Consider the following 27325-nt stretch of genomic DNA (forward strand, 5'->3'; position numbering starts at 1 on the left):
AGGGCACTCTAGCCCAGGCAACAGAGTGAGACTGTGTCTCAAAAAATAAAATAAGATAAAATAAAGCACCTGTTATGCTTAATAATACAATAACCATAACAAATTAAAATGAATGATGATTTTCTTTTTCAGCAGCAGCAAAGAAGAGTCGTATTGTTTCCGATGCAGATGACTCTGACAGTGATGCTATATCAGATAAGTCAGGCAAAAGAGAGCAGAGAGTGGCATCTGACAGTGAAGATGAAACAGGGAAAGAAAAACTGTCTGATAAGAAAAATGAAGAGAAAGATCTATTTGGGAGTGATAGTGAGTCGGGCAATGAAGAAGAGTAAGTGACAATTTTCAAGGGTTCTTAATTAGGCAGTAGAGAGGGTTTGTCTCTCAAATTTCTTAAATTTGTATTAAAATTTCATGTTGAGATACAATAATGTATGCCCTGCCTAATTGCATGACTTTGGAGATTTAGAATTTCAGTTCCTGCACTATTGCTACACAACATGAATGAATCTCAAAAATAACATGTTAAGAGAAAGAAGCAAAGAGTATACATTGCATGGTTACATTTACATAAAGTACAGGAACAGATAAAACTAATTTACAGTGATGGAAATATGATTGTCTCTAGGGTGTTGATATTGGGAGACTGACTAGAAGAGACCATAAGGGAACTTTCTGGGGAGGTGGGATTGATTATTCTATGCCTTGGTTAGTGTGCTGGTTACATGAGTGTATGCATTTTACAACTCATTAAACTAGAAACTTAAGATCTGCACATTTTACTCTAAGTAAATTATACCCCATTTTAAAAAAATGGTTCCTGGCTGGGCATAATAGTTTACACCTGTAGTCTTAGCTACTTGGGAGGCTGAGGCAGGAGAATTGCTTGAGCCCAGGAGTTTGAGGTTACAAGTGTGCTGTGATCACACTGCTGCACTCCAGCCTGGCAGCAGAGTGAGACCCTGTCTCTTTAAAAAAAAAAAAAAAGTTCCTGTTTACATGGTAAGAAAACAAATGAATGTTTTTATATTTATTTCTTTTCTAGAAATCTCATTGCAGACATATTTGGAGAATCTGGTGATGAAGAAGAAGAAGAGTTTACAGTAAGTATAAGATGGAAATACTTCCTTTTTCACTGTTTTTTGTTTGTTTGTTTTTTGAGACAGAGTCTCACTTTGTTGCTCAGGCTAGAGTGAGTGTCGTGGCGTCAGCCTAGCTCACAGCAACCTCAATCTCCTGGGCTTGAGTAATCCTACTGCCTCAGCCTTCCAAATAGCTGGGACTACAGGCATGCGCCACCATGCCCAGCTAATTTTTTCTATATATATTAGTTGGCCAATTAATTTCTATTTGTAGTAGAGATGGGGTCTCGCTCTTGCTCAGGCTGGTTTCAAACTCCTGACCTCGAGCAATCCGCCCACTTCCCAGAGTGTTAGGATTACAAGCGTGAGCCACCGTACCGGCCTCACTGTGCTTTTCTATTTGTTTTTGTGGCAGTAGTTGTCTAATAGGTGATTCTTGTAAGTAAAAATAAACAGCTTTAATGTATTTATGAGAAAAAAAGGATTCAGCAGCCGAAATATAAGGGTATATATACACAAAGGTGTAAAAGGAAAATAACAGGCAAAATTGAATTAAAAAGAGGAAGGAACACATTAAGAGACACTGAAAGGCATTTTTATAATGCTAAGGGGTAAGATTCATAATAGGGAACTGCTGATTATTACAGAGGCAGTCTGGGTAATTTGGACTAACTGTTCTGCTGAAGATAGCTAGGAAAGCTGAAGAAAATATTTAGAAATCTGCTCATTACTAAGAAACAAGGTAGCAAAGAATTACTAAGCCAGAAGACAGAAAACTAAAGCAGTGACTCAGCATTTAAACTCTTTCCCTGTTGAGGCGTTTGCCTGTCAGCCTGAGAGGCTGCTCATATTTTTAACAGCCTCTAGGCTTGGGAACAAGGGGTCAAGTTCAGGGCCTATTGAGGTTAAGGGGCCCTATAAACCCCATGCCTGGATTAGGGCTCCTCAGAGCAGCACCCTTAAGATTAAGGGTAAACTGCAAGTAAACTAGCCTTTACTCAGATTTTAGACCATCTTTGAATCATCTTACAGACTAGAGAACCTTAGTCCCAGAAATTTAATGACAGTGGTTCAAGTTTTTCATGTATAGTGTGTGATATACACAAAGAAAACATTTAATGGGATACAGGAGAAACAACAGACAATAGAAATAGGCCTAGAACTCTACATATAGGCATTTTAGAGATTGCCTTAAACAATCTCTTCAGGGAGATAAAAGCAAAGATTTAAAATGTCAGAGCAAACAGTTCTTAAAAGGACAAGGCAGATTTGGAGAAGAACCAAGTATAAATTTCAGAACTATAAAAATATAGTAACTGAAATTAAAAACTCAATGGATGGGGGAGGCTGAGGCAGCAGGATCGCTTGAGCCCAGGAGTTTGAGGTTGCTGTGAACTAGGCTGACACCATGACACTCACTCTAGCCTGGGCAACAAAGTGAGACTCTGTCTCAAAACAAAAAACAAAAACAAAAAAAACCTCAATGGATGAGTTTAACAACAGGCTAGACATATTTGAAGAGTAAATTAGTGAAATGGAAGATAGGAAATGTCTAGAATGAAGCATTGAGGTACATTATTACGGAAAACCTAACAAAATAAAAGATGTAGATTATGTGAAAAGGTTGAGAACAAATTGGAGTAATTGAGGGAAAATTACATATATAGTGGAACAATATTTAAAGAAATAACACATAAAGCCATAAATTCTGGAAGTCCTACAAATTGCCAGCAGGATAAATAAAAGAAATCTGCACCTGAATACATTACGAAAGCTGTAAGAAACCAAAGAAAATAGGAAAGTCTTAGAAGCAGACACAAGAAAAATATTTCATTCAGAAAATCAACAATTAGACTGACAGCTGACTTCTCAACAGAAACAATAGAATCCAATAACTGCAAACTTATTCTGTTATATTCAGCAAAAATACTTCTCAGGAATGAAAATGAAATGAGGAGGAAATTAATAGTGTACCAACTGAAGGAAATACAGAAATGAGGGAAAAAATAAGGTGGAAACTTAGAGATGCAAGAAGGAAAAAGCAATAGTGTGTATAGGCCTAAATGAGTATTTTAACCATACAAAACAAAAAGTCATGTGTGGTTTAAAATATGTATAAAATTAAAACACATGATATCAACAACATATTGGGAGTACACATGGAATTGAAGTCCTTACAGGTCTTGCAAATGTATTTAAATATGTATTAGTAGACTTTAATAAGTTAGGGTGTGTGTTAAGTGGCCTCTAGAAAGGTTGTAACAAAATATGTAACTTCCAAACAGAGAGGAAAAAATTGAATAATTAAAGCTAATCAGTCCCAAAAGATGCAAGAAAAGAGAAAAAGACCTATGAAACAGAGGGCAGACAGTAGTACATAGTGAAATAGTAGACTTAAAATTTGATAATACCAGAGATTATAGTAAATGTAAAAGTACTACATGTTCCAGTTAAAGGACAGAGTTCAAAAGGTTCATCTGAAACAAGATAAAGAAAAGTTGAAAATAAAAGGGTAGGAAAAGATACTGTGTGTGAACAGTAACCAGAAGAAAACTGGATATCAAAGAGGTAGACTTTAAGGCAAAAAATATTATGTGAGATCTTTTTATATAATCTGGATACAAACCCTTTGGCAATTTTGAAAGTTTAAAGAAAGTATCTTCTTCTATTTGATTGTTTTCTTTTTCACTTTGTTAATGGAGTCTTTTGATAAACAAAAGTTCTTAATTTTAATATATTTAATAGATCGAATTTACCAGTGTTTTTCTTTATAGTGAAAGGTTTTTAAATTCTAAGAGATTTTTGCCTATCTCCAAGGTTGTGAAAATATTCTTTCCCAAGTGGGGAAGCTTGAATATCTTATCTTTCACATAGTTGTGCAGTCTACCTAGAATGGGGTTTTGCTTGTGGTATGAGATAAAAGTGAAGAGTTTTCTCCCCATTTGGAATATCCAGTTAACCGAACACCATTTATTGAAAAGATTACCTTTTCCTACTACTCCTAGTGCATCTTTTTCCTAAATCGACTGACCATATGTGTATATTCCAATCTGTTTCTGCACTATCTTTTCTGCTGTTCTGTTGTTCTCTTTATGCTTGTGCTATTAATACATAACTCTTTTTTTTTTTTTTGAGACTGAGTGTTGCTTTGTTGCCCAGGCTAGAGTGAGTGCCGTGGCGTCAGCCTAGCTCACAGCAACCTCAAACTCCTGGGCTCAAGCAATCCTACTGTCTCAGCCTCCCAAGTAGCTGGGACTACAGGCATGTGCCACAATGCCCGGCTAATTTTTTCTATATATATTAGTTGGCCAATTAGTTTCTTTCTATTTATAGTAGAGACGGGGTCTCGCTCTTCCTCAGGTTAGTTTCGAACTCCTGGACTCAAAGGATCTGCCCACCTCGGCCTCCCAGAGAGCTAGGATTACAGGCGTGAGCCACCGCGCCCGGCCAATACATAACTCTTGATGGTTGTTAAGCAACATTGCCTTGACTTTTCTTGGTTCTTTGTGTATCCGTGTACTGGTTTTTTGTCTGTTTTTGTTTTTGTTTTTGACAGGGTCTTGTTCTGTTGCCCAGGCTGGAGTGCAGTGGCACATACATAGCCACTGCATCCTTGAACTGGGCTCAAGTTATCCTCCTGCCTCAGTCTCCCGAGTAGCTGGGAATATAGGAATGCACCACCACACCTGGATAACTTTTTGTAAAAAATTTTTTGTTGAGATGGGGGCTTGCTATGTTACTCAGGTCTTGGACTCTGGGCCTCAAACGATCCTCTCCTGCCTCAGCCTCCTAAAATACTGAGATTATAAGGTTGAGCCACCATGCCCAGCCAGCATTTCCATATAAATTTTAAACCAAGTTTTTTCAAAAAGTACAAAGTATAAATAATTTCTGAATGTAGTGCAATGAAACTCAAAATTAATAACTAAATTAGCAAACAAAACACCCTTGCCACTCAGAAATTTAAAGCCTTGTTCGATAGTTCTCGGAAGAAAAAAGAAATCAGTATTTTTTTTTTACTAAAGCAAGAGAAAAAGCAGATGAATTTAGAATCAAGTTCAAGGTGATAGAAAAATAAAGTGGAACTAAGGAAAATAGGAAGAATTTATTCTGCAAGTATTTTAGAGACTGTATGCTATGCCAGAGACTGTTTGTTTGGATACTGAATATGAGTATGGAGCTCATTCTCATTTAAAAAATAGCATATTACAAAATTAAGATGTATTTATCTAGTTTAGAGAGCTAGCATCATCTTGGATCAACTTGGTTATGGTTTCAGTTCAGTGAGAAATACACTATACTAGGTGACCATAGGAAGACTTCTCTTCCCAAAGTATAACACAAAAGTTAGAAGCTATAAAGAAAAGACTGGCCATTTCATTTTCATAAAAATGAAAAATTATGCCTGGCAAACATTAGCATAACAAAATCAAACTGTACAAATGTAGGGATTATGCAGCTCCTGTCACTAACGGGGCTATTTCTAATTTTTTTTTTTTTTTTTTTTTTTTTTTTTGAGACAGAGTCTTGCTTTGTTGCCTAGGCTAGAGTGAGTGCCATGGCGTCAGCCTAGCTCACAGCATCCTCAAACTCCTGGCTCAAGCAATCCTTCTGCCTCAGCCTCCCGAGTAGCTGGGACTACAGGCATGCGCCACCATGCCCAGCTAATTTTTTATATATATATATTAGTTGGCCAATTAATTTCTTTCTATTTTTATAGTAGAGATGGGGTCTCGCTCTTGTTCAGGCTGGTTTCGAACTCTTGACCTCGAGCAATCCGCCCGCCTCGGCCTCCCAGAGAGCTAGGATTACAGGCGTGAGCCACCACGCCCAGCCTATTTCTAATTTTTAAAGAGATTTTATACACTGATAGGAAAAAGATGAACAGACCAACAAAAAATGAGCATAGGATATTGAGAATTCACAGAGAAAGAATTACAAGTGGCTTTGTAAACATGAAAAAAATGCCCAGCTCATAATAAGAGAATATGAATAAAACTACACTAAGATGCCTTTCCTTTTGTTTTTTGGTCCAGAGATAGGCAAATAGCAATGCTTGATAACCTATAGTAGTGAGAAGGTGGAGAAATAGGTGCATTCATACTTTGCTGTAAGAAGAAATGATTGGAGTAACCTCTGTGAAAGACAATTTGGCAAATATTTCTCAAAATTTCAAATACGCAAAATTAAATGTCACTAGGCAAATATATAAATGAATTATGTTTACAGCCACATGGTGAAATAGTCAAAGCTTTAAAAGGAATAATACTTAATGCTGGGTCAGGTGTGGTGGCTCACACCTGTAATCCTAGCACTCTGGGAGGCCTAAGGGGGAGAATTGTTTGAGCTCAGGAGTTCGAGACCAGCCTGAGCAAGAGCAAGACCCCATCTCTACTAAAAAAAAAGAAATAGAAATTAGCTAGGCAACTAAAAATATGTATATATTAAAAAAAAAATTAGCCAGGCATGGTGGCGCACGCCTGTAGTCCCAGCTACTTAGGAGGCTGAGGCAAGAGGATTGCTTGAGCCCAGGACTTTGATGTTGTTGTAAGTTAGGCTGACACCACAGCACTCTAGCCCAGGCAACAGAGTTAGACTCTGTCTCAAAAAAATATATATATATATCGAATGCTGATATGGATTGGCTTCCAGATTCTGTTGTTAAATTTGAAATGCGTAGAGCAGTATCCCAAACCCACTGTGAATAATGTGCAGCCATTTGTATGATAAGAGAGGATACTAAATATATATGTGTGTGTGTGTGTGTAGAAGTGCGTATATAAAGGCGAACTATTTCTAGAAGGAAATGTAAGAAAACTAGTAGCACTAGTGGCTAGAGAGGGATCTTTTACTATGTACCTTTTGATACCTATTTACTTTTTGGTTTTTGTGGATGTATTACTTTAAAAATGCAAATAATTAAGAGCACTTATACAGAAGGAAATCTATAACTTGGGCTAATTTATCTTACATTTAGGGTTTTAACCAAGAAGATTTGGAAGAAGAAAAGGGTGAAACACAGGTAAAAGAAGCAGAAGATTCAGATTCTGATGATAACATAAAGAGAGGAAAACAGTAAGTTTGTTTGCTATTAAGGAATTTGTTAAAGAGAAGTTAAAAAATGAAGGTAGGGACTGTTGAATTTCTTTTGTTTTCCATTTTGGTTTCTGGTTAAGCTTAGGAGAGAATCTGTTCCCATTTTTCTATGTTATACTTCTCTATGTATGGTGTTGTCAGTAAATTGTTATTTTCTTTCATTTACCCTGTGCTCAGATGACTTAATTTGTGCAGTTATATTTATATAGTACCAGACCCTTAATTTATGACTGACCATGTAAACTCTTCTGAAAAATGACTTAATTTTAAAAATACATTTTTTGAGAGAAAAACTGATTTGTGGGGGCATGGGGAAAGTCTAACATTTTAACTACAAAACATTACTTGATTGATTACTTGATTGAGATAGTTGGAATCTGTTGAGGAAAATCTCATATCTTGAAAGGTCCCATATAAGAATAGAATAATTAGTGAGTTACTGTTTACAGTTGTAAAGACAATGCTTTAAAAAATAATTCCCCTTTTAATTCCTAGTGGCATGCAAGGATTAAACTAAATGCATTTGGCAGTACTTTCAGAAATTGAATTTATATGATAGTGGGAAAGAATGATTAACTCCCTCTTTTAAGGGTAATGATTCTGATGAAATCCACAAATGTTTGAAGCTCTTAGCAAGACTGTAGATTTCCATATTTATCTCTGTTACATTATGTTTTGAGAGTTACACTTATCACTGAAAGGCAGCAGTTTATTTTTAATTTTTTTCTACTCATGCTGTATAAGACAAAAACATTCAAATAGTTGAACACCATCCTATTCCCATAAAAAGCAGTGCAACTAAAGCTGAATGAGAACTCGAAATGTTCCTTCTTAAGCCAATAGATAAAAGTGTGAATATGGTATATGAAAAGTTTAGGGCTAGTGATTAATGTACAGCAGTTGGAGTAGTATAGGAGTTGAACATAATATCTGTGTTCAGCTGTTCTTTTAATAGCAAGTGGTAAGTACAGTCATGCATCACTTAACAGGAATATGTTCTGAGAAATGCATTATTAGGCAATTTTGTCATTTTGAAAACATCATAGAATATACTTAAACATGGATTGTACAGCCTACTATGCACGTAGGCTGCATGACCTTTTTGCTCCTAGGCCACAAACCTGTACAACATGCTGTACTGACTACTATAGGCAGTTGTAACACAGTGGTAAGTATTTGTATATCTAAACATAGAAAATGTACAGTAAAAATACAGCATAAAAGGAAAAAATGGTACACTTTGATAGAGTACTTCCCACAAATGGAGCTTGCAGGACTGAAAGTTGCTGTGGGTGTCAAATGAGTGGTGAATGAATGTGAAGGCCTAGGTGATTCAATACTGAATATTTTTTCTTCAATAACAAATTATCGTTAACTTACTAGATAACTGCCATCATATATGCATTTCATTGTTGACCAGAACATTGTTATGTGGTGCGTGACTATACTTCTACTTTTAAAAGAAGGTGGCACCTCATCGAGTTAGAATTAAGAAATTTGGTATTCTTAAGTGTGATGAAAGTAAATGTGTATTTAAAAGAGAACTTAACACTCGATTTTATGTTATTGCTTTAGTATGGACTTTCTGTCAGATTTTGAGATGATGTTGCAGCGGAAAAAGAGCATGAGTGGCAAGCGCAGACGGAACCGCGATGGTGGCACCTTTATTAGTGATGCAGATGACGTTGTGAGTGCCATGATTGTTAAGATGAATGAAGCTGCTGAGGTGAGATGGGTCACTTCTAGGTTCATCTTTTCTTTCCCCCACCCCATTGGTCGGGTGCCTTTTTTTCTTAACGCTTAGGCATTACTTAAACTACATTTAAGGTACTTTGTTTATTGTAATAAAGCATTTATTCTAAATTTGTTCTAAATTTTGTTCTATTTGTTCTAAATTTTAAGCATGGAAATAATTTTACTTTTTTACTCATGTTTACAAAAAAGTGAAAAAACTAAGTATTCAGTTAAATTAACCTTTTTAGGTGAATGGCTTTGCTAGTTTTACAGGAAAATAGTTTTGTTCTTAAGTTCACCCCAAGGTTTAATGTTTCTTCATATATAAAAAAATGGTTATAAATGCATGTGTCATTCTCTTTCTTGATCAAGAGACTGCAGCTGTCATTGTGTTTTAAAAATCTGCTAAATTATAAAAATTGGCCCAGTATTATTGTTAGGGCCCAGTTATTATTATTATATTATTAGGACCAAATTATAAAAATTGGCCCAGTATTATTATTATTAGGTTGGTGCAAAAATAATTGCGATTTTAGCATTGTTAAAATTTACCATTTGTTATTGAAATGCATTCTTAAATAAATGTGGTTATGTTATATACATCATTTTATGCACATTTCTCACTTTGTATTTTTTTTGTTAATGACTTTCTGCTGTTTATTTTAGACTATGGAAATGATGTTAGACAAAAAGCAAATTCTAGCAATTTTCTTATTCTATTTCAAAATGGGTCATAAAGCAGCGCAGACAACTCATAGCATCAGCAATGCACTTGGCTCAGGAACTGCTAACGAACGTACAGGGCAGTGGTGGGTCAAGAAGTTTTGCAAAGGAAACAAGCCTTGAAGATGAAGAGCTCAGTGGCCAGCCATTGGAACTTGACCATTTGAGAGCAATCATTGAAGCTGATCCTATTACAGCTACACGAGAAGTTGCCAAAGAACTCAGCATCAGCCATTCTACAGTCGTTCGGCATTTGAAGCAAATTGGAAAGGTGAAAAAACTCTTTAAGTGGGTGTCCTCATTAGCTGACCGAAAATAAAATAAAACTCCTTTTAAAGTGTCATCTTCTCTCATCGTACTCAACAACAACAAACCATTTCTCAATCAGATTGTGACGTATGACGAAATGTGGGTTGTATAGACAGCAGGTTAAGACCAGCTCATGGAGAAGAAGCTCCAAAGCACTTCCCAAAGCCAAACTTGTACCAAAACAAGGTCATTGTCACTGTTTGGTGGTCTGCTGCCATTCTAATCCACTATAGCTTTGTGAATCCTACTGAAACCATTATGTCTGAGAAGTCTGCTCAGCAAATGGGTGAGATGCACCGAAAACCGCAACACCTGCAGCCGGCATTGGTCACCAGAAAGGGCCAGATTCTTCTCCATGATAACACGTGACCGCAGGCTGCACAACCAACCCTTCAAAAATTGAATGAATTGGGCTATGAAATTTTGTCTCATTCGCCATATTGGCCTGACCTCTCGCCAACCCACTACCACTTCTTCAAGCATCTCGACAACTTTTTGCAGGGAAGAAACTTCCACAACTAGCAGGATGCAGAAGATACTTTCCAAGAGTTTGTCAAATCCAAAGCATGGATTTTTACACTACAGGAATAAACAAACATTTCTCATTGGCAAAAATGTGTTGATTGTAACCGTTCTTATTTTGATTAATAAAGATGTGTTCGAGCCTACTTATAAAGATTTAAAATCATGGTCTGAAACCGCAATTACTTTTACACCAACTTAGTATGTTTAAAAAACAAGATCTGGTCTTTTGGAAATACTTGCTAGAGTATTAATGGATTCAATGAGCTGTGTCTAGGACTTGTTTCAAAGCAGTTCCAGGGTGGAAAGAAAGTAGGTACCATGTTCCCCGAAAATAAGACCTACCCATAAAATAAGCCCTAGCAGGATTGCTAAGCATTTGTGCAATATAAGCCCTACCCCAAAAATAAGACCTGGTGATGGGCGTGGCTATGCAGCATAACTGCACAACCCATGCATTTCATCACGGAGTGGTAAAGAAGATGAGCAGCTCTTCTCATCTACCCCATCGTGACAGCTACTATCCCAGAGGTGACCAGAAAGGTGCAGGCAGCCACACCAACAAGGTCAGCTCCCCCTGTCAGGTCGCGGCCATCCTAGGCGTGCTGCAAGCTGAGGCTTTGAGGGGAAAGTCTCAGTGAAGTGAGGGGCTGGACACTCCGCTTTAGGTATTGTGTGTCCGCAGGGGGAAGAAGGAAAGCTATGGCTGCCATTTTACTATGATGATGTTCCAGAAGAAGACAACTATATTTGAATAAATGTAGATTGTTGTGCCATACTTAAAAAAAAATAACACATCCCCTGAAAATAAGCTCTAGGGTGTCTTCTTGAGCAAAACTAAATATAAGACACTGTCTTATTTTTGGGGAAGCATGGTAGACATCTAGCTAAAATAAGACTGGCCATGTGAGTTTAGTTGTTGAAATCTACATAACAGGTATATTTTGTATTTTATATTTATGAAATTTGAAATTTTGCATAACAGAAAAAAGAAAAAACTGCCCAAGTAAATGCTGAAGCTCTTCTTTGATAAAATATTCCAAGAATATCCAAACCTTACATCTGGAAAATTATTTCTGGTGTGATAAACCAAAATTTGCCAGATATAATTTGCACCTTGAATGAACTCTTTGAAAACTCGACAGTTGTGCCAATATTTTAAGTCAAAATTGATTGTTTCAGTTTATAGTTGTTAAAGGTAATTATTTTAATGTTTTTAATGTGGGTTTGCTTGACAGACACATGCGTAGTTCTGTACCAAAAATCCATTCTATCTTTAATTTTTTTCTGAATAGGAAGACAGACAGTTGAACAATCAAAAAAAGCCAGCACTGAAAAAGTTAACTTTATTGCCTACTGTGGTCATGCACCTTAAGAAGTAAGTAATTCATTTTCTTGAAAAAGCGTTTTCTTTTTAATGGAATGATATTCAGATGATATACTGGTGTTCTAGAGGTATTAAATAATGGTAGCCTTCTATCAGTTCACAGAAAAATAATAATGAATAAAATTTCCTAAATACCTTTCTTCATAAATTTTTATTAAACTTTGATTCCTAATGCAAACAGAACAAATAGCAAACTAATATGAATGAAAGAAAAACTTGGGAACTGCTAATTTTATTCTTTACCGACAGTTTTGGATTTGGTGAAAATGCATATGTTTTCCCGGTGTGATTGTAAACAGCAAATCTTGGGAGACTACTTGAAGCACACATTGTACGTGGCTTTTATGGCCCTGTTATCATCACAATCATTGATCCTTCTGAAATAATGATGCCCTTTCTTAATAGACCCTTACTACCAAATTTTTTCATTGGTTTGCTCATATTTCTGATCAGCTTTGCTTTGTCTTTCACCCAAGTTGCAGCCTACTTTTGATGACCGAAGAAATGCATTAGTGAGCCACCAGCATGGCCTAGGACATTCATAACTAGGAAATTGTTCTATTTCATTAGTCCAAACTGTCTATCACTGGTTTTATATATGTAGTATTGGTCATGTTTTCTGTTAACAAAACTGATTCTAGTGCATAAAATAGAGTTGTAAGTATCAGTATTTTATTGATATTTGGCGTCCTGCAGAGAATCATAGTTCCAGCTTCATCATCACTTGAAACTATTTGAGAATCACTATTCTGATAGATTAAACATGATTTTAATCTAATTTGTTTTTTTAGCTGTAATGATTGGAGCTCAGTCTTACTGTCTGTACCATTCATATCAGCATAATCTATCTTGTGTGATTTAAGTTTACTTAGTTTTGTTTTAAGCAAATTTTGTCAAATTTGTATATTTCTGGAAAGTAAGAACTGAATTTCATACTGCTTTTGAATGTATATAAGTAACTTTTTAAAAGCAGTTTTTGGAAATATCACTAAATATGTAAGAAGTCAGAAGACGATATAGTAGAAGCAAGCTTCATAGACTTGATTTTTTTTTTCTTTTTTTAATTATTATTGCAGGCAGGATCTTAAAGAAACGTTTATTGACAGTGGTGTGATGTCTGCTATCAAAGAATGGCTCTCACCACTACCAGACAGGAGTTTGCCAGCACTAAAGATCCGAGAGGAGCTGTTGAAGATTCTGCAAGAGGTTAGAGGCAGATAATCTGTTTGGTTCATTAGTCATCTAATGTGGTTTGTATTGTCACAACCTCTATGTAGTTTACAATGTATTTATACATTTTCTTGTGACAGCCTGCCAGGGGAAGGGCTAGAAAAAGGGAATATACCTAATGAACATAAAAAGGAAAAACCTTATAAAACTTCATGTAACTATAGCATTGAAGGGACAAGGTGTTAGAGTAGCTACTGGTTTATCTGAGAAGAGCAGCACAGTAATGGACATGTTCTGGAAAGAGCACCAAGTTCAGAGTCATATAAACTTGCATTTGAATCTTGAGCTGACCTACCTTTATGTGGCTGTGACACCTTGGGCAAGCTACTTAACTTCTGAAGGAATTCCAGAGGAGCTTGCTGTGTGCCAAGCACTGTGCTAGGTGCTTTATATGTTTGTTGGTTCATCTATTCCTCACAGTAAACCTGTAAGGTTGGTATGTTGTCTTCATTTTACAGATGAGGAAGTTAAGATTGAGAGAAGTTAAATAACTTGTCCAAGGTCACATAGCCAGAAGGTGGCCGTGCTTAGGTAGTCTTAGGTCTGTTGAATTCTGAGGCCTATGCCAACTCATGTATTAAACTACTAACCTCTGAGTATGCCTAGTTCACACTTTCTCATATTATTAGGTTTCACTTCAACTCAGTGGTAATACTGAACTCTTAACCTTTAATGTGAACTCAAAGTATCTTTGTGTTCAGTGTCCGTAGGTTCTTATTTGTTCTTTTGTGAATGAACCAGATCTTGAAGGTCCTCTAGAATAGATTAGCAAAACTCCCAGCTTCTGAGTGATTAATATGTATGTAATGTGTTTATGTTCCCCAGCTACCTAGTGTGAGCCAGGAGACCCTGAAGCATAGTGGGATTGGACGAGCAGTGATGTATCTCTATAAACACCCCAAGGAATCAAGGTCTAACAAGGACATGGCAGGGAAATTAATCAGTATGTAAATTTTGCTTTTTGTTTGTTGTGTTGATATTTATAGAGAGAGACATGTATAGATAAAAGGTATATTTTTACCAATATTTGTTTAAAATAAGTCCAGAAAGTAGAATAGAAAAAAATTTTTTAATAACTTCTTATCTATACCAGCCTTTTCTCCTAGACTTTAAATGCTTCTCAGCATATTTAGGCATGCTATCCCATATTCAATATAGCAAGTTAAAAGCGTACATTTTTTAGCCATGGATTAAGAGCATGGAGAAGGAAGGGTTAGAATGCATTCCCTGGAGTCGGTCATACCTGGGTTCAAATCATGGATCCACTATACTTGCTTTACTGCATATCCTCAGCTAGGGATTTAAGCTCTAAGTCTTGGTACCCTCCTCTGTAAAATTGAGACAATTATGTGTTTTCTTTGGGTTATTTTAAAGATTAAATGAGAGGATGTATATAAAGCACAGTGCCTCACACATAGTAAGTACTCAGGTAATATTAGTTAGTACCATTATTACTTACATCATGGTCTCTAAAACCTTTTTGCATGTTCTTATTTAATGATGACAGGAGAAATCCAGAAGAGTTTAATTGAAAGTCATATAATAAAGTGCCATATTCTTTATGAAATTTCTCAGTTTCAAGAGTAAAATCCATATCTGTTTTTATTGTCCTGTAACTCTACCTGTGCTCCATGTTGGAAAGAAATTTTTAAAACTTCAAGGCTATATTGCAAAAGGAACTACTTCTACATCTGAATACAGTAACTTTTTGTATTGAATTTTTAAGCTTTTAGAGAAATGTAAATTTCTTTTATAAACCAGAAATGTATTATCATCTTTGATCTTATTAATAATCTGCAGTTTACTGCCTATTAAGTGATAAACTTTTGGTACTTTTATTTGGTGGCTTGTGAATTCCTCCCCCCCTCCAGATTGAGAGAAGTAGAATGTTCCCACTGGTATCCATGAGTTACTACAACAGTGATTCTGAATCCAGGGGTGGGGTCACGGGAGCAATTTTAAAAGATTTGCAGACCCCCTGAAATCCCCACTTCCTTCTTTGTGTGACAACACCTATGTTCTGTCTGTAAAGATCCTTCCTTGTTTTCATAGTGTATTAAATGCAGTGATAAGCTATACTGTGTTTCAGAATGGAAACATCAGTTGGTACGTCCAGACTTTTGAACAGTGGGCATGTAGTACTTTCATTGTCATGTTAGCAGTTTTATTAGACTTAGTGAAGTACAAACTCTATACCTGCCATATTAAAGTGTAACTTTTGCCAGGGCAGCTGCTCATGCCTATAATTCCATTGGAGAATTGCTTGAGCCCAGGAGTTCAAGACCAGCCTGGGTAGCATAGCAAGACCCCATCTCTATAAAAAAATAAATAAATAAAATTTAAAATAAAAGGAATTAGGCTGTCTTTATGAAATGTCAGCTCAGCTAGTTGATGACTATCAAAGTGTGGGTCAGGTGTTAATTTCTTTAAATCTCTGTGGTGATTACTGGTTTAACTGATGTTTTTACACTAAAATTTCTTAGCCAGAGTTATCATACTGAGTTGATACAGAGTTATCATACTTATCATACTGGTATTGTGCTGTGTTTATCATATAAATGATCCTGGAATAATGAGGTTGTTTTGGAAAGAATACTCTAAATGTTTAGAATTTCACATCACACTATTGTGTTATTATTTGAGAGAATAGTAGGAGAAATGCTATTTTATGGACTAAATAATTGATTTTTTTCTTATTGCAGATGAATGGTCTCGGCCTATATTTGGTCTTACCTCAAACTACAAAGGAATGACAAGAGAAGAAAGGGAGCAGAGAGATCTAGAACAAATGCCTCAACGACGAAGAATGAACAGGTATGAGGGAACAGGTATGAGTAAGTGGAATAAATGTTATTGTAGTAATCAGGATTTTTTTGTAAAGATCAAAGTTCCTTACAAGATCTTTCCTAAGATCATTAGGAAACCTGCAAGATGATAGGGTTTCCTTTCCTCTCAGCTTGATATGTCTGTGTAGTTCATAATATTTTTTTAGTTTAAATGTGGTAGTGTGTGATGAAGGTCCTCTTCACCTACCAAGACCTTTTTGAGTCAGTTTGGTAGGATAAGGCCTTTCTCCCAGTTCTGATTGCTTGTGTTGTTCCAGCCACTTGTAGAAAACAACTTTCGCTGTCCCATTTCTAAAGTGCTAGAAGAAAAACCAGTGTTACTGGTTCATCCTGTACCAATATGCTGGGTACAGTTGGGTCCCCCAGAGGGCAAAGACATTAGTTACAAGTATGGCAGTTATGGCTCACCTATCATGAAACCTGTTATGCAAGTGAATACTAAAATGAGTAGTACTTTTTAAAGATTATTAGGAATTAATTTTCCTTGGTCCCATGTAAAGGAGCTAAATATGGTCTAAGTTTGATATTTTAGTTTGCTCTATTTCTTAGTTATAAGGTTCTAACATTCCTAGTATCTCCTTATTTACTTTCTTCCCAGCACTGGTGGTCAGACACCCCGAAGAGACCTGGAAAAGGTGTTGACTGGAGAGGAGAAGTAAGGTTTTTGTGTTAATATTTCTTCTTAGACTATATATAGTATTTCTGTTTGCTAATTTAAGATAAATGGCAAATGAAATAATGTTATGTTTACATTGGCAAGGGTCATTTTCAGTTTAACATATATTGAGTATCTATGAAGCATTGTATTGGGTACTCTGGGGATATAAGGAAAATTGAGAAAATAGTTCATTCAATAAACATTTTGTCACTGCTTGCTAAGTAGTGGACTCCTTGTTAAGCTCTGAGAATATAAAAGCGAATTAAAAATAGTCCATGCTCTCAAAAGTGCAGGTCTGCAGAGGGGATGGTAGGCAAACAGAGAGCTTAGGCCAAGCTGTGGGGTAAGTGTGCAAGGCCTGTTTTCAAATGGCAGTAGACCAAAGGGGTTGGGCAGTAGTGTGCGCCCAAGGTGTTGGAAGATAAGGTTGGAAATGTAGATGTGGACCAGTGAGGGCTTTGAATCAAGGTGAGGAATTTTTGCTCTCTTTGTGATTCTGTAGGAAGTTTTTGAGCCCAGATGTGAAGGCATCAGATTTAGAATGTTGCTGCTGCTATGCTGCTGGCATCATGTGGGATGGGGTGCAGGGCAGTGGGACTGAAGGCAGTGGTGCAGCTAAATGGAGATGGTAACAGGGTAACAGAATGGTAAGATATTGCAGGGGCAAAGCTGCCAGGAACTTGTGACTCAGTGGGGGAGAAATTGGTTGGCTAGAGTTGAAGACCCGAACCAAAACTGAAGTACTAAGGCAGTGGTATTACCATTCACTAAAATGCAGCAAGGAGGTTTGAGGGCATAGGCGAGTTCTGTTTTGAGCCTGTTAAATGTGAGATACCTGATGAGATAGTCCCGTAAATATCATGGTCTAGAACTTGGAATTTAAAGCAATATTTGGGCTAGAGACATAGAGTTAGTGGTTCTCTCCATAGAAAAGATTATTGAATCAAGAGAGTGTAGAGTAAACTAAACAACTTTGAAAAGGGGCATAGCCAGGCGGAGTGGCCACTGAAGGTGAGTGAGCAGCTGTGTTCCTGTGCACTGGAGCAGAACGCAGAGGGGAATAAGGTTGCACTGGAGGTAGACAGTGGCAGGTGCTGCTACAGAGGGGTTTGTGCAGATGAGTTGACAGACAGGACCCAGATTGTAAGAGGAGAATGGGAGATGAGCTAGGGGAAGCAAGTATAATTTTGTTTATAATATGTTTGATGATGAGACAGTGACTTCAGGGGGAAAATAAGAGTTATAGAGAATTTTCTTTGGCAAGCCAATTAATCTGGTCACATATATGAAGTGTAGTTTATTATATCTCAAACAAGAAGCAGTACAGTTAAAGTGTGCACCTAAACTATCAACACAGTTTTGCCATCTTAATGGTAGGTAGCTTGTTTATGCCGGCAGTGAAGAAGCCTGGAGAGCAAGTGGCGATGAAATCGTGAAAGGTGTTTTCCATGGCCTGTTGAGAGTTGAGTATTTTTCCTTGCAAGAAGTGGTCCAGGCCGGGCGCGGTGGCTCACGCTTGTAATCCTAGCTCTTGGGAGGCCGAGGCGGGCGGATTGCTCAAGGTCAGGAGTTCAAAACCAGCCTGAGCAAGAGCGAGACCCCGTCTCTACTATAAATAGAAATAAATTAATTGGCCAACTGATATATATATATAAAAAATTAGCCGGGCATGGTGGCGCATGCCTGTAGTCCCAGCTACTCGGGAGGCTGAGGCAGAAGGATCGCTCGAGCCCAGGAGTTTGAGGTTGCTGTGAGCTAGGCTGACGCCACGGCACTCACTCTAGCCTGGGCAACAAAGAGAGACTCTGTCTCAAAAAAAAAAAAAAAAAAAAAAAAAAGAAGTGGTCCAAAGCTTCAAAGAAGTGGTAGTCAGTGGGTGCAAAGTCTGGTGAATACAGTGGATGACAGAGAGTTTCCAAGTCCAGCTTTTGTAGTTTGAGCAGCATTGTTTGTGTGACATGTAGTTGAGTGTTATCTTGCAAGAGGATTGGCCTGTCTCTATTGACCAGTCTCGGCTGCTTCATCACAAGCATCCATGAGTGTTCAGTTTTGGATTGTGCTTCAGCACTTCATCATTATCCAACCATTGTGCCGAATGCTTGCAGTTGTCAATAAGATTCCATTTTTCATCACACGTAACAATGTTGTAGAAATGGTTCACCTTCATGTTGTAACAGCAAAGAAAAGCAAGCTTTGAGACAATTTCTCTTCTGATGCTCATTTAATTCACGTGGAACCCATCTATCCAGCTTCTTTACCTTGCCAATTTGTTTCAAATGGTCCAATGATGGGATAGTAATGTCAAACCTTGCTGCTAATTCATGCATGGGTTGAGATGGATTCATTCCACTACAGCTTTCAGCTCGTCATTATCCACCTTGGTCTTAGGTTGCCCACATGGCTCATTTTCACAGTTAAAATCACCAGAATGGAACTTCTCAAACCATCAGCATACCATGTGTTCATTAGCCACATCCTTCCCAAACACTTTGTTGATATTTCAAGCTGTCTGCACTGCGTTGGTTCCACGATGGAGCTCATATTCGAAAATAACACAAATTTTTGACTTACCTATGGTTTCACAAAAATTGCTCTAAAAAAAACCTTGCAAGATAATCACCAGCCAGCCGGGCGCAGTGGTTCACGCCTGTAATCCTACCACTCTGGGAGGCTGAAGCAGGAGTATCTCTTAAGAGCTCAGGAGTTCGGGACCAGCCTAAGCAAGAGCGAGACCGAGTCACTACTAAAAATATTAGCTGGGTGTGGTGGCCTGCACCTTTTAATCCCAGCTACTTGGGAGGCTGGGGGAGGAGGATCCCTGGAGTCCAGGAGCTGGAGGTTGCAGTGAGCTATGATGACACCACTGTACTCTACCCAGGGTGACAGAGTGAGACTGTCTCAAAAAAAAAAAAAAAATCAGCAGCCAAACCATGCATTTGAAAGACTGAGGATGTACCTTCACAATAACAATAAAACAAGAAATGTCAGAGATATCAACTGTCAAACTTAGTACTTAAGGAAATTGGACAGTTCATGCTTAATAACCTAATAACTACCTGATTTTTTACCTCACAAATGAATTAATGAGTCACTCCACTAGACCAGAGAAATTAAGATTCAGAGTCCTGCTAGAGGGCCCACCCTTGGAAAGAGAAGGGCATGATTATATCTGAAGCTGAGGAGAGGCAAAATGGATTCATGCAAATGCAGGGAAAGTTGGCTTTTGGGGGAAGTGAGGAATTCCTATAGTATTGTGTGATAAGGCTAGCCAAGAGAGATTGTAGGAGGGTGGATTGGATCCCCTTGGGGAGGCAGAGGTGTCTTGAAACATTTCAGCTGAGCGGGATGGACCAAGGAACAGCATGTGAAATCGCCTGTGACCCCTGTTGTGGCTGGCTCCATAAGTAGCATGCTCTTCTTCTTCCCTGTCTCAGGGCTCTTAGACCTGGAGATCCTGGATTCTGTGCCCGTGCGAGGGTCCCAATGCCCTCAAACAAGGACTACGTTGTCAGGCCCAAGTGGAATGTGGAGATGGAGTCATCCAGGGTAAGCAAGCAGAGGAAGAGCAGGGTGGATCTCAGATGCAGATTACTGTTTTATCTTTTACTTTGTGTGTAATAATCCTTGCAGTTCTTGAGGTTTTATCTGATTCAAAGAGGACTGTTCAAATTGAGCAAAGTATTATCCAGGATTAAAGCTCATTGCTGATGAACTTTTCTTCAGACTTCAAGCAACATTGTCACGTAGGGATGTTTTTTCTTATTAATCCTTTTATTTTGGGTCAGTCTTGAAGCCTGGAGTGTTCTGATCCAGTGATTTTTTTTTTTTTTTTTTAAGAGCCATGAGACATAGAACTTACCTGCTTCTGAAAATCTACCCCTCCCTTCCTCTTCAGCTGTTTAAGCAGTTCTGTTTTGAAATATTTAGTGTAGACACTTGCTCTGTCATCATCGTAATAAGCACTGCTCAGTGTTCCTCAGTAATCGTTTTCTGTTCTCCCATCAAATTACTTTCTAGTCAGGTATTCTTAAAAAGGGCCTAAGCCGGTTGGAAAAGCATAAGAGGCGATTTGCAGAGCAGAAACGACTCAGCAAAGTACACCGTGCTGTCAAGTTCAGCATTGAAGGCAACAGGATGCCCCTGTAGGCCTGGCTTTACCAGAGTGTGTCTCAGAGGTATCCCCAAGGAAGCATGGGCTCTGCATGGGCTTGAATTGTCAGTAATCAAGAGTGAAAACAAGTGTGTGTGTGCTTTCTTAATCAGAAAATGCCAGACCTATTTAAGAAAAAGACTTTTGGGCTGGGCATAGTGGCTCACATCTGTAATCCTAGCATTTTGGGAGGCTGAGGCGGGAGGATTGTTTTGAGTTCAGGAGTTCAAGATCAGCCTAAGAACAGTGAGATCTCGTCTCTACAAAAACAGAAAAATCAGCTGGAGCATGGTGGCGCATGTCTGTAGTCCCAGATACCTGGGACACTGAGGGAGGAAAATCACTTGGGTCCAGGAGTTTGAGGTTACAGTGAGCTACAATGACACTACTGCTTTCTAGCCGGGGCAACAGAGCAAGACTCTGTCTGAAAAAAAGAAAAGCAAAGAAAAAGGCGTTGTTAGGACCCAGAATCTTAGTCTGCAGTATGGGCATATAAACTGAGTAGGAGCTTCTTGGTTGAAGAGAGATGGCTTGTGAGCTGGCGCGGCAGTATGCATTTAAGGATCCATCGCACTTAAGGCCTTTTGCTAGCTGTTTAGGAGGTTGGATTTGATTAGTACATACTTAACACATGGTCAGAAATGAAGAAGACTCTAGAACGTTCATAAACTGGACTCACTAACCTGCTTTGAGATGAGTAGTGGCGCCTTTGTTGCCATATGCACAGAGAGTCTGTGTTGCCTGCCTTTGTGCTTCTCCATGACCCCTGCTTTGGCACCTGTTCCCATGGACTCCACTTACCTTCCTGCCAGTTCACTTTACCATTGAGCAACTGTCAACTTTCTTACTTTGAGAATAAATAAGGGGTAAAGGAGGACTAGTTCTGTGCCAAGAACTTCCTCCTCTGTACTTCTTTCCTTTTTTCTCATACCTATATCTATGTCCCCTAGCCATGTCTCCTTTGTATCTCTGCTCCCACTCTCGTTCCTTTTTTACCCTTCTCTCCTTTTTTCACTCTCTCTTCCCTCTTTTTAGCCTCTCTTTTCACAGTATTTTTCTTCCCCAACACCTTTATTTTTGAGAACTAGGAACTACAGTATGGCAAAGAAAATGTAATGAAAACTCTCAGCAGCCAGTCTGCTTTGGAACATAAGTTGTGTCCCAAGGGGCCTTGTGCCTTGTCCACTGGTTTTGCTGGTTCTTGTCCCACTTTCACCTCCAGGGTGGCCCGACCCCCTTCTAGAGTGTGAGGAGAGCTCCTTTCCTATATTCCCAACCCTCTACACAGTCATAACACGCTGGTATTTATGGAGGCCTCAGTGTGGCCTGTACAGCTCTGTCAAAAAATAAGTCATACTTTGGGGGCTGATGATCCTGTGTTATATCCCTGCTTGTTAATCCTTAAACCATCTGATGCTTGTTTCCCTGCCCAGGAAGTTTTCTTGTATGTTCACTCAGAGTTTCCACATTGCAGACACTAATGAGTATTATCAGAAAACATATTGTCTAAAAAGAAAATTGGAATTGAGTAAATGGGTATCATTTTTATTTTTGCAGTTACATAAGTATAAAACACTATAGAGTAATCCCATTCCCAAAGTCCTGCTCTTTCACTAAGTTACCACTGTTAACAATTTGATGTTTTAAATGTGTTTCTAGTTATGCCTCAAACTTAGTTTTTATAATTGTAGAAAATTTTGAGGTTATAAAGATAAAAATTATTCATGGTCCTCCCATTCAAAGGCAGTTGATATATTTGTTGCCTTTTTTTCGATTGATACTTAAAAGTATACTTATATAATTTTGGTCATTTCCCCTTATTACCTTGTAGATTTATCATTTTCAATGGCTGCATAATTGTCTATTCCTATCAATGTATCATAATTTGTTTATTCATTCCCCTGTGATTTCTCATTTTTCACTCCTAAGTAATTCAGTAACCTGTACTACATGGTATTTTTTTATATGTTCATTTGTTCTATAGTGCTGTTAAAAAATATTAAAATGACCAAAAGCAATGCATGTTTTTGTGTAAACTTTTAAAAATACAGAAAGCACAAATAAAATTAATGTCACCTGTAATCCTGTCATAACTATTAACATTTTGGGTTATTTCTTTTTGATCCTTTTTATATGCACGCATAAATATTATTACTGTTTTTTAAAAAAAATTTCAAGCAGCATTGTGATTGTTTCCTTTTATACCTTGTTGAGTTTGTTTTTTACTTTAACATAGTAAAAATCCATTTGAGTAAACATTCATCAATGATTTAATACTGTGTCAGACAGTTATACTACCTTAATTTTATTTTAAGCAAACACATCTTATTAGTGTTTTAAGCTGCTTTTGGTTTTTCTCTGGTAAAATAGTGCAGCATGTACTTTTAATGTCCTAAGGAAGTGTGGTAAAGAGTTAATGAATCAGGAGGGAGGTCATTGATTTGGCATGTTAGGTACTATGCCTGTGTGTTATCAGGCTTGGGGTAACTGAGCATCTGCCAGCTGCGAGTCATATTGTTGACTAGAAGTAGGTTGGCACTGGCCTGGGTGTGTCCCAGCTGCTGAGGCTATACAAATCGATCAGGGCTCAGACTGTTAGTGAAGGTCCTGGGAGTAGGCAAAGAGAGGTTGAGGTTGGTGTGTAGAGCTGCTGGGAGTTGGGTAGTTGGTAGAGATCCAAGCAGGTAAGGCTTCCAGTGTGGATTGACTGCAAGTACTAAAATCATATCTTCTGAAAGGAAGACAGGTGTTTGGGACTGTCCAGGAAATCTGGGGAATAGTTGATGAATGATGGCATAGCTCTTTCTGATCTGATAATGAATTTTTATGCTTGCTTAGAGTATGCTGCACTTGGCCAGAAATGAAAAATCTAGGGTAGATGGTCAACATGGCTCCTGTTCAAGAATGACTTAAGAGTTCCTCGCATAGTGCTCAGGTGACTTCATATCAGGGATGAGGCCGAGTCCAGAGGTGAAATAAGACTTGGAAGGCTCCCAAACTAAAAAGAACCTCACCACACTGATAACTGACCCCAGAGTGTCTCCTAGGCCCTGTTATTTTTAGCATTCTTTCAAATTGAGCATCAGAGGTGATTTAGTAGTAAACATTTGGGGAGAAGAATTAGAAAAACTCATTTCTTTTTAACCACTCATCATTTTTAAACTTCAGAATTATTGACAATATAGTCAACAAAAAAGTTCACCCTGATATTTGACATCAGTGGCAGACCTTCCTAGAATTTCTATAAGGTTCCTTAGAGACCACATCTTTGTAAGACATACAGTCTTTTCAAACTATAAAAGAAATAAGCCCAAAACCCAACCTTTAAAGATAATGGGTAAGTGGGAAGAGACTTGATTTTCTTTTCTTTTTGTGTCAAGTATACTTAGTTAATGTAAATCTAGTTGATTGTGAAGTAGTAATAGTTACAGTAATAGGTCCAGTTTATTTTGAGTGCTAAATGTGTGCTAGTCTCTGTGCTTAGATTTCACATCATTATTTCATTTACTTCTCTCAGCAGTGCTGGAAGGAGTACTGGCCAGTAGCATGCTTTGTCTAGGGTTTCAGAACTTGCTAAAGCAGAGCAGGGATTCACCCCAAGTCTGAATCTCTAGAGTTTCAGCAGTTTGGGGTTTGTTTCACTAATCCTCTAACCTTATTCATTATGTTTAAGGCTTTTTTCAGATGACTTTCCTTTGCTTTGGATGATCATTCTTTTTATGCTAGCACTGTTGGAAAGTAAATGTCAGCGGTCAGCCCCACATTTGGTCTTTCATTTGAAAGGAAAAACCATACAATCAAAATATAATGTAAATGATAGAACTGGGAGGATCATAGTCTCAGTTTTCCCCCCTTTCTCTCATCTAGGAGATTTCCATGGACTATAGCAAAATTAAAAATAAAGCCCAAACAACCAGATTTTTCTTCTTGAGAGAGTTTCTCGTACTGTTTCTAACACTGGTGTGTATACTTGCTCTGTTGTTGAGATCGTCAAAGCCTATTCTGGTTATTCTAGAGCTAGGAGCTCTTCTGACTGCTAACTTTCAGATATAAGAAGATGAAAGATAAAACTAGATTTATGTATTTCAATAATTTACTATTTATTTCCCCCCCCCTCTTAGTTTCAGGCAACCTCCAAGAAAGGTATCAGTCGACTGGATAAACAGATGAGAAAGTTCACGGATATCAGGAAAAAAAGCAGATCTGCACATGCAGTGAAAATCAGCATTGAGGGCAATAAAATGCCGTTGTGACCTTGCATGGGATGATGTCCCCCATCCTACTCTAAGAAATGCTCAAGGGACTCTTTGGAGAAAGAAGATATTTTAAAAATTTTTTAGTGTGTCTGTAAGTGGTTCGGCTTGTATCAGATGTTGTCATAGGACTCACAATTCTCTCAGTTGTATTTAAAACCGTTTGTTGTGTACTTTGTACAGAAGAATACTGGTCTTACTTTACACAATAAAATTTCATTCTGGTTTTGGGGGGCTGTCTCTTCATTGTCTTAGAAGATGCATTCCTAATGGAGGCAAAAATCTTAAGATATTACAGAGTTGTGTGACCCCCCCCCCAAAGTTCAAGCCTACTTGACTGAGGTATAAAGAAGAATTTGTCATTTGTCTTGACAAGGAATTTATAAAATGCTTGGGTTTCCTGGGTGACAGCAGTGTCTTTGTTATGCTAATGAGGTGTGTTGGTGGGCCCCTTGATAGCTTTAGCTTGGGGGCTGGTTCCGGGAAAGACCTCCCACACAATTAGAGGGTTGGAGCTTCAGGCCAGCAAGACCTGGGGGATGGAGACCCAGCCATGTGGCCCATTTGATTTAGTCAACCTGTGCCTGTATGATGTAGCCCAGGCGTCCTCAAACTACGGCCCTCGGGCCACGTGCAGCCTGCCGAGGACTTTTATCCGGCCCTCGGGGTGTTTTTGCCACTGCTGCCTGTCCTGCCTAGCAGCTGACTGGTCCTGGGCCCACAGTGCACACGTGTGGAATGTGGGCCGCACTCTCCAGTGGCCCTCCAACGGTCTGAGGGACAGTGAACTGGCCCCCTGTTTAAAAAGTTTCAGGATCCCTGATAGCCAGTTAAGATCTCTAGGCATGGTAGGTGAATGAAACTTTCTGGTTTCACATGGGAAGATGAAGAGCCCTGACTCCATGATGGAGATGGGTGCAGAAGCTCTGCATCCTTCCCAGAAGCTGTCCCCCTGTGTATCTCTTCGTTTGCCTGGTCCTAATTTGTACCCTTAGTACTAATGAAACTAATCATTAGTATAGTGCTTTGCAGGAAAGTATGGTGCTTTCCTGTGTTCTGTGAGTTATTTTAGGAAGTTCTTGAACCTGAGAGAGCTGTGGGAACCTCAGATTTGTAGCCAGTCAGAAGTGACAATGGCCTGGGCACCTCACTTGTGGCTGGACTGGAGTGGGGGCCATCTTATGGAGAACTGAGCCCTTAAACCTGTAGAATCTGAAGCTAATTCTGGGTGTTTAGTATCCGAATTGAATTTTAGTACCCCAATTGGGGTTGAGTGGAATACCAACAAATTATTATTTCTTAATGGGTTCCTTTTATTAGGGAATAGTTCATTATTTTATCTTAATAAATTTTTCCCCAATTGGGGATTATAATGGAAAAAAGGTCAAGAAATACTGTCTTAGAGGAAATGTAGATGTAATTGAAAATCAGGGTACCAATTGCTTACAGTAGTATGACAATTAGGGGAGAGGAAAGAATTGTAGCTTGTGGCTATGTTTCTTGTTGCTCTAATTTTGTGATATTCTTCATTATTTTTATAATCTCTACAAGCTTTATTATGAGAGATCTCTGATGGTCAAAATGACTAAGCCCAAGAAAATATTATCACTAAGTTATTTTAATTATAGAAGTTCTCTGATACAAAATAGCACCTTGATTTTCAAAAACACATGAGAATATTATTGATCATAAAGGCCTTTGAACAGTTAAAATAACAGGTTTATGCACTAAAACACTTTATTCATAAGAAGCACAAACTGGCTAGAGTACTTTGTAAAATGCAAGTACATAAAGGCATTAGAAGGTAATAGCTACCCACTAGTTGGAGACAAGAACATAAACTATTCTGCAATTTTTTGTTGTTTTGTTTTTTTGAGATAGATTCTCACTCTGTCGCCCGGGCTAGAGTGCCATGACGTCAGCCTAGCTCACAGCAACGTTAAACTCCTAGGCTCAGGCGATCCTTCTGCCTCAGCCTCCAGAGTATCTGGGACTACAGGCATGTGCCACCATGCCCAGCTAATTTTTTCTATATATTTTTAGTTGTCCAACTAATTTCTTTCTATTTTTAGTAAAGATGGGATCTCACTGTTTCTCTGGCTAGTCAGAGATTTTTGATTTTTTTTTTTTTTTTTTTTTTTTTTTTGAGACAGAGTCTCGCTTTGTTGCCCAGGCTAGAATGAGTGCCATGGCATCAGCCTAGCTCACAGCAACCTCAAACTCCTAGGCTCAAGCGATCTTCCTGCCTCAGTCTCCCAAGTAGCTGGGACTACAGGCATGCGCCACCACGCCCCAGCTAATTTTTTCTATTTTTGGTAGAGACGAGCTCTCGCTCTTA

General features: G+C 38.3%; 1 protein-coding gene across 3 annotated transcripts in view; it reads left to right on the plus strand.

Moving 5' to 3' along the window:
- The window catches only part of IWS1 (interacts with SUPT6H, CTD assembly factor 1), a 54231-nt gene extending 29013 nt beyond the window's left edge, over nucleotides 1–25218 (plus strand). The window contains exons 4-14 of one of the 3 annotated variants that reach the window (XM_076005449.1): nucleotides 136–328; nucleotides 1043–1100; nucleotides 7057–7154; nucleotides 8751–8901; nucleotides 11759–11841; nucleotides 12927–13056; nucleotides 13906–14023; nucleotides 15783–15894; nucleotides 16525–16581; nucleotides 20019–20130; nucleotides 20602–22904. In XM_076005449.1, the coding sequence (XP_075861564.1) occupies nucleotides 136–328; nucleotides 1043–1100; nucleotides 7057–7154; nucleotides 8751–8901; nucleotides 11759–11841; nucleotides 12927–13056; nucleotides 13906–14023; nucleotides 15783–15894; nucleotides 16525–16581; nucleotides 20019–20130; nucleotides 20602–20730 (1241 nt within the window). In that variant the 3' untranslated portion in view covers nucleotides 20731–22904. Of the gene's footprint in view, nucleotides 1–132; nucleotides 329–1042; nucleotides 1101–7056; nucleotides 7155–8750; nucleotides 8902–11758; nucleotides 11842–12926; nucleotides 13057–13905; nucleotides 14024–15782; nucleotides 15895–16524; nucleotides 16582–20018; nucleotides 20131–20601; nucleotides 22905–24855 lie in introns of those variants that run through there. The other 2 variants (XM_012739943.2, XM_012739942.3) reach the window with 2 other exon arrangements.
- Nucleotides 25219–27325: the final 2107 nt, after the last annotated feature.

This window comes from Microcebus murinus, chromosome 8, assembly GCF_040939455.1.
Source record: "Microcebus murinus isolate Inina chromosome 8, M.murinus_Inina_mat1.0, whole genome shotgun sequence".
In the NCBI taxonomy this organism is placed as follows: domain Eukaryota; kingdom Metazoa; phylum Chordata; class Mammalia; order Primates; family Cheirogaleidae; genus Microcebus; species Microcebus murinus.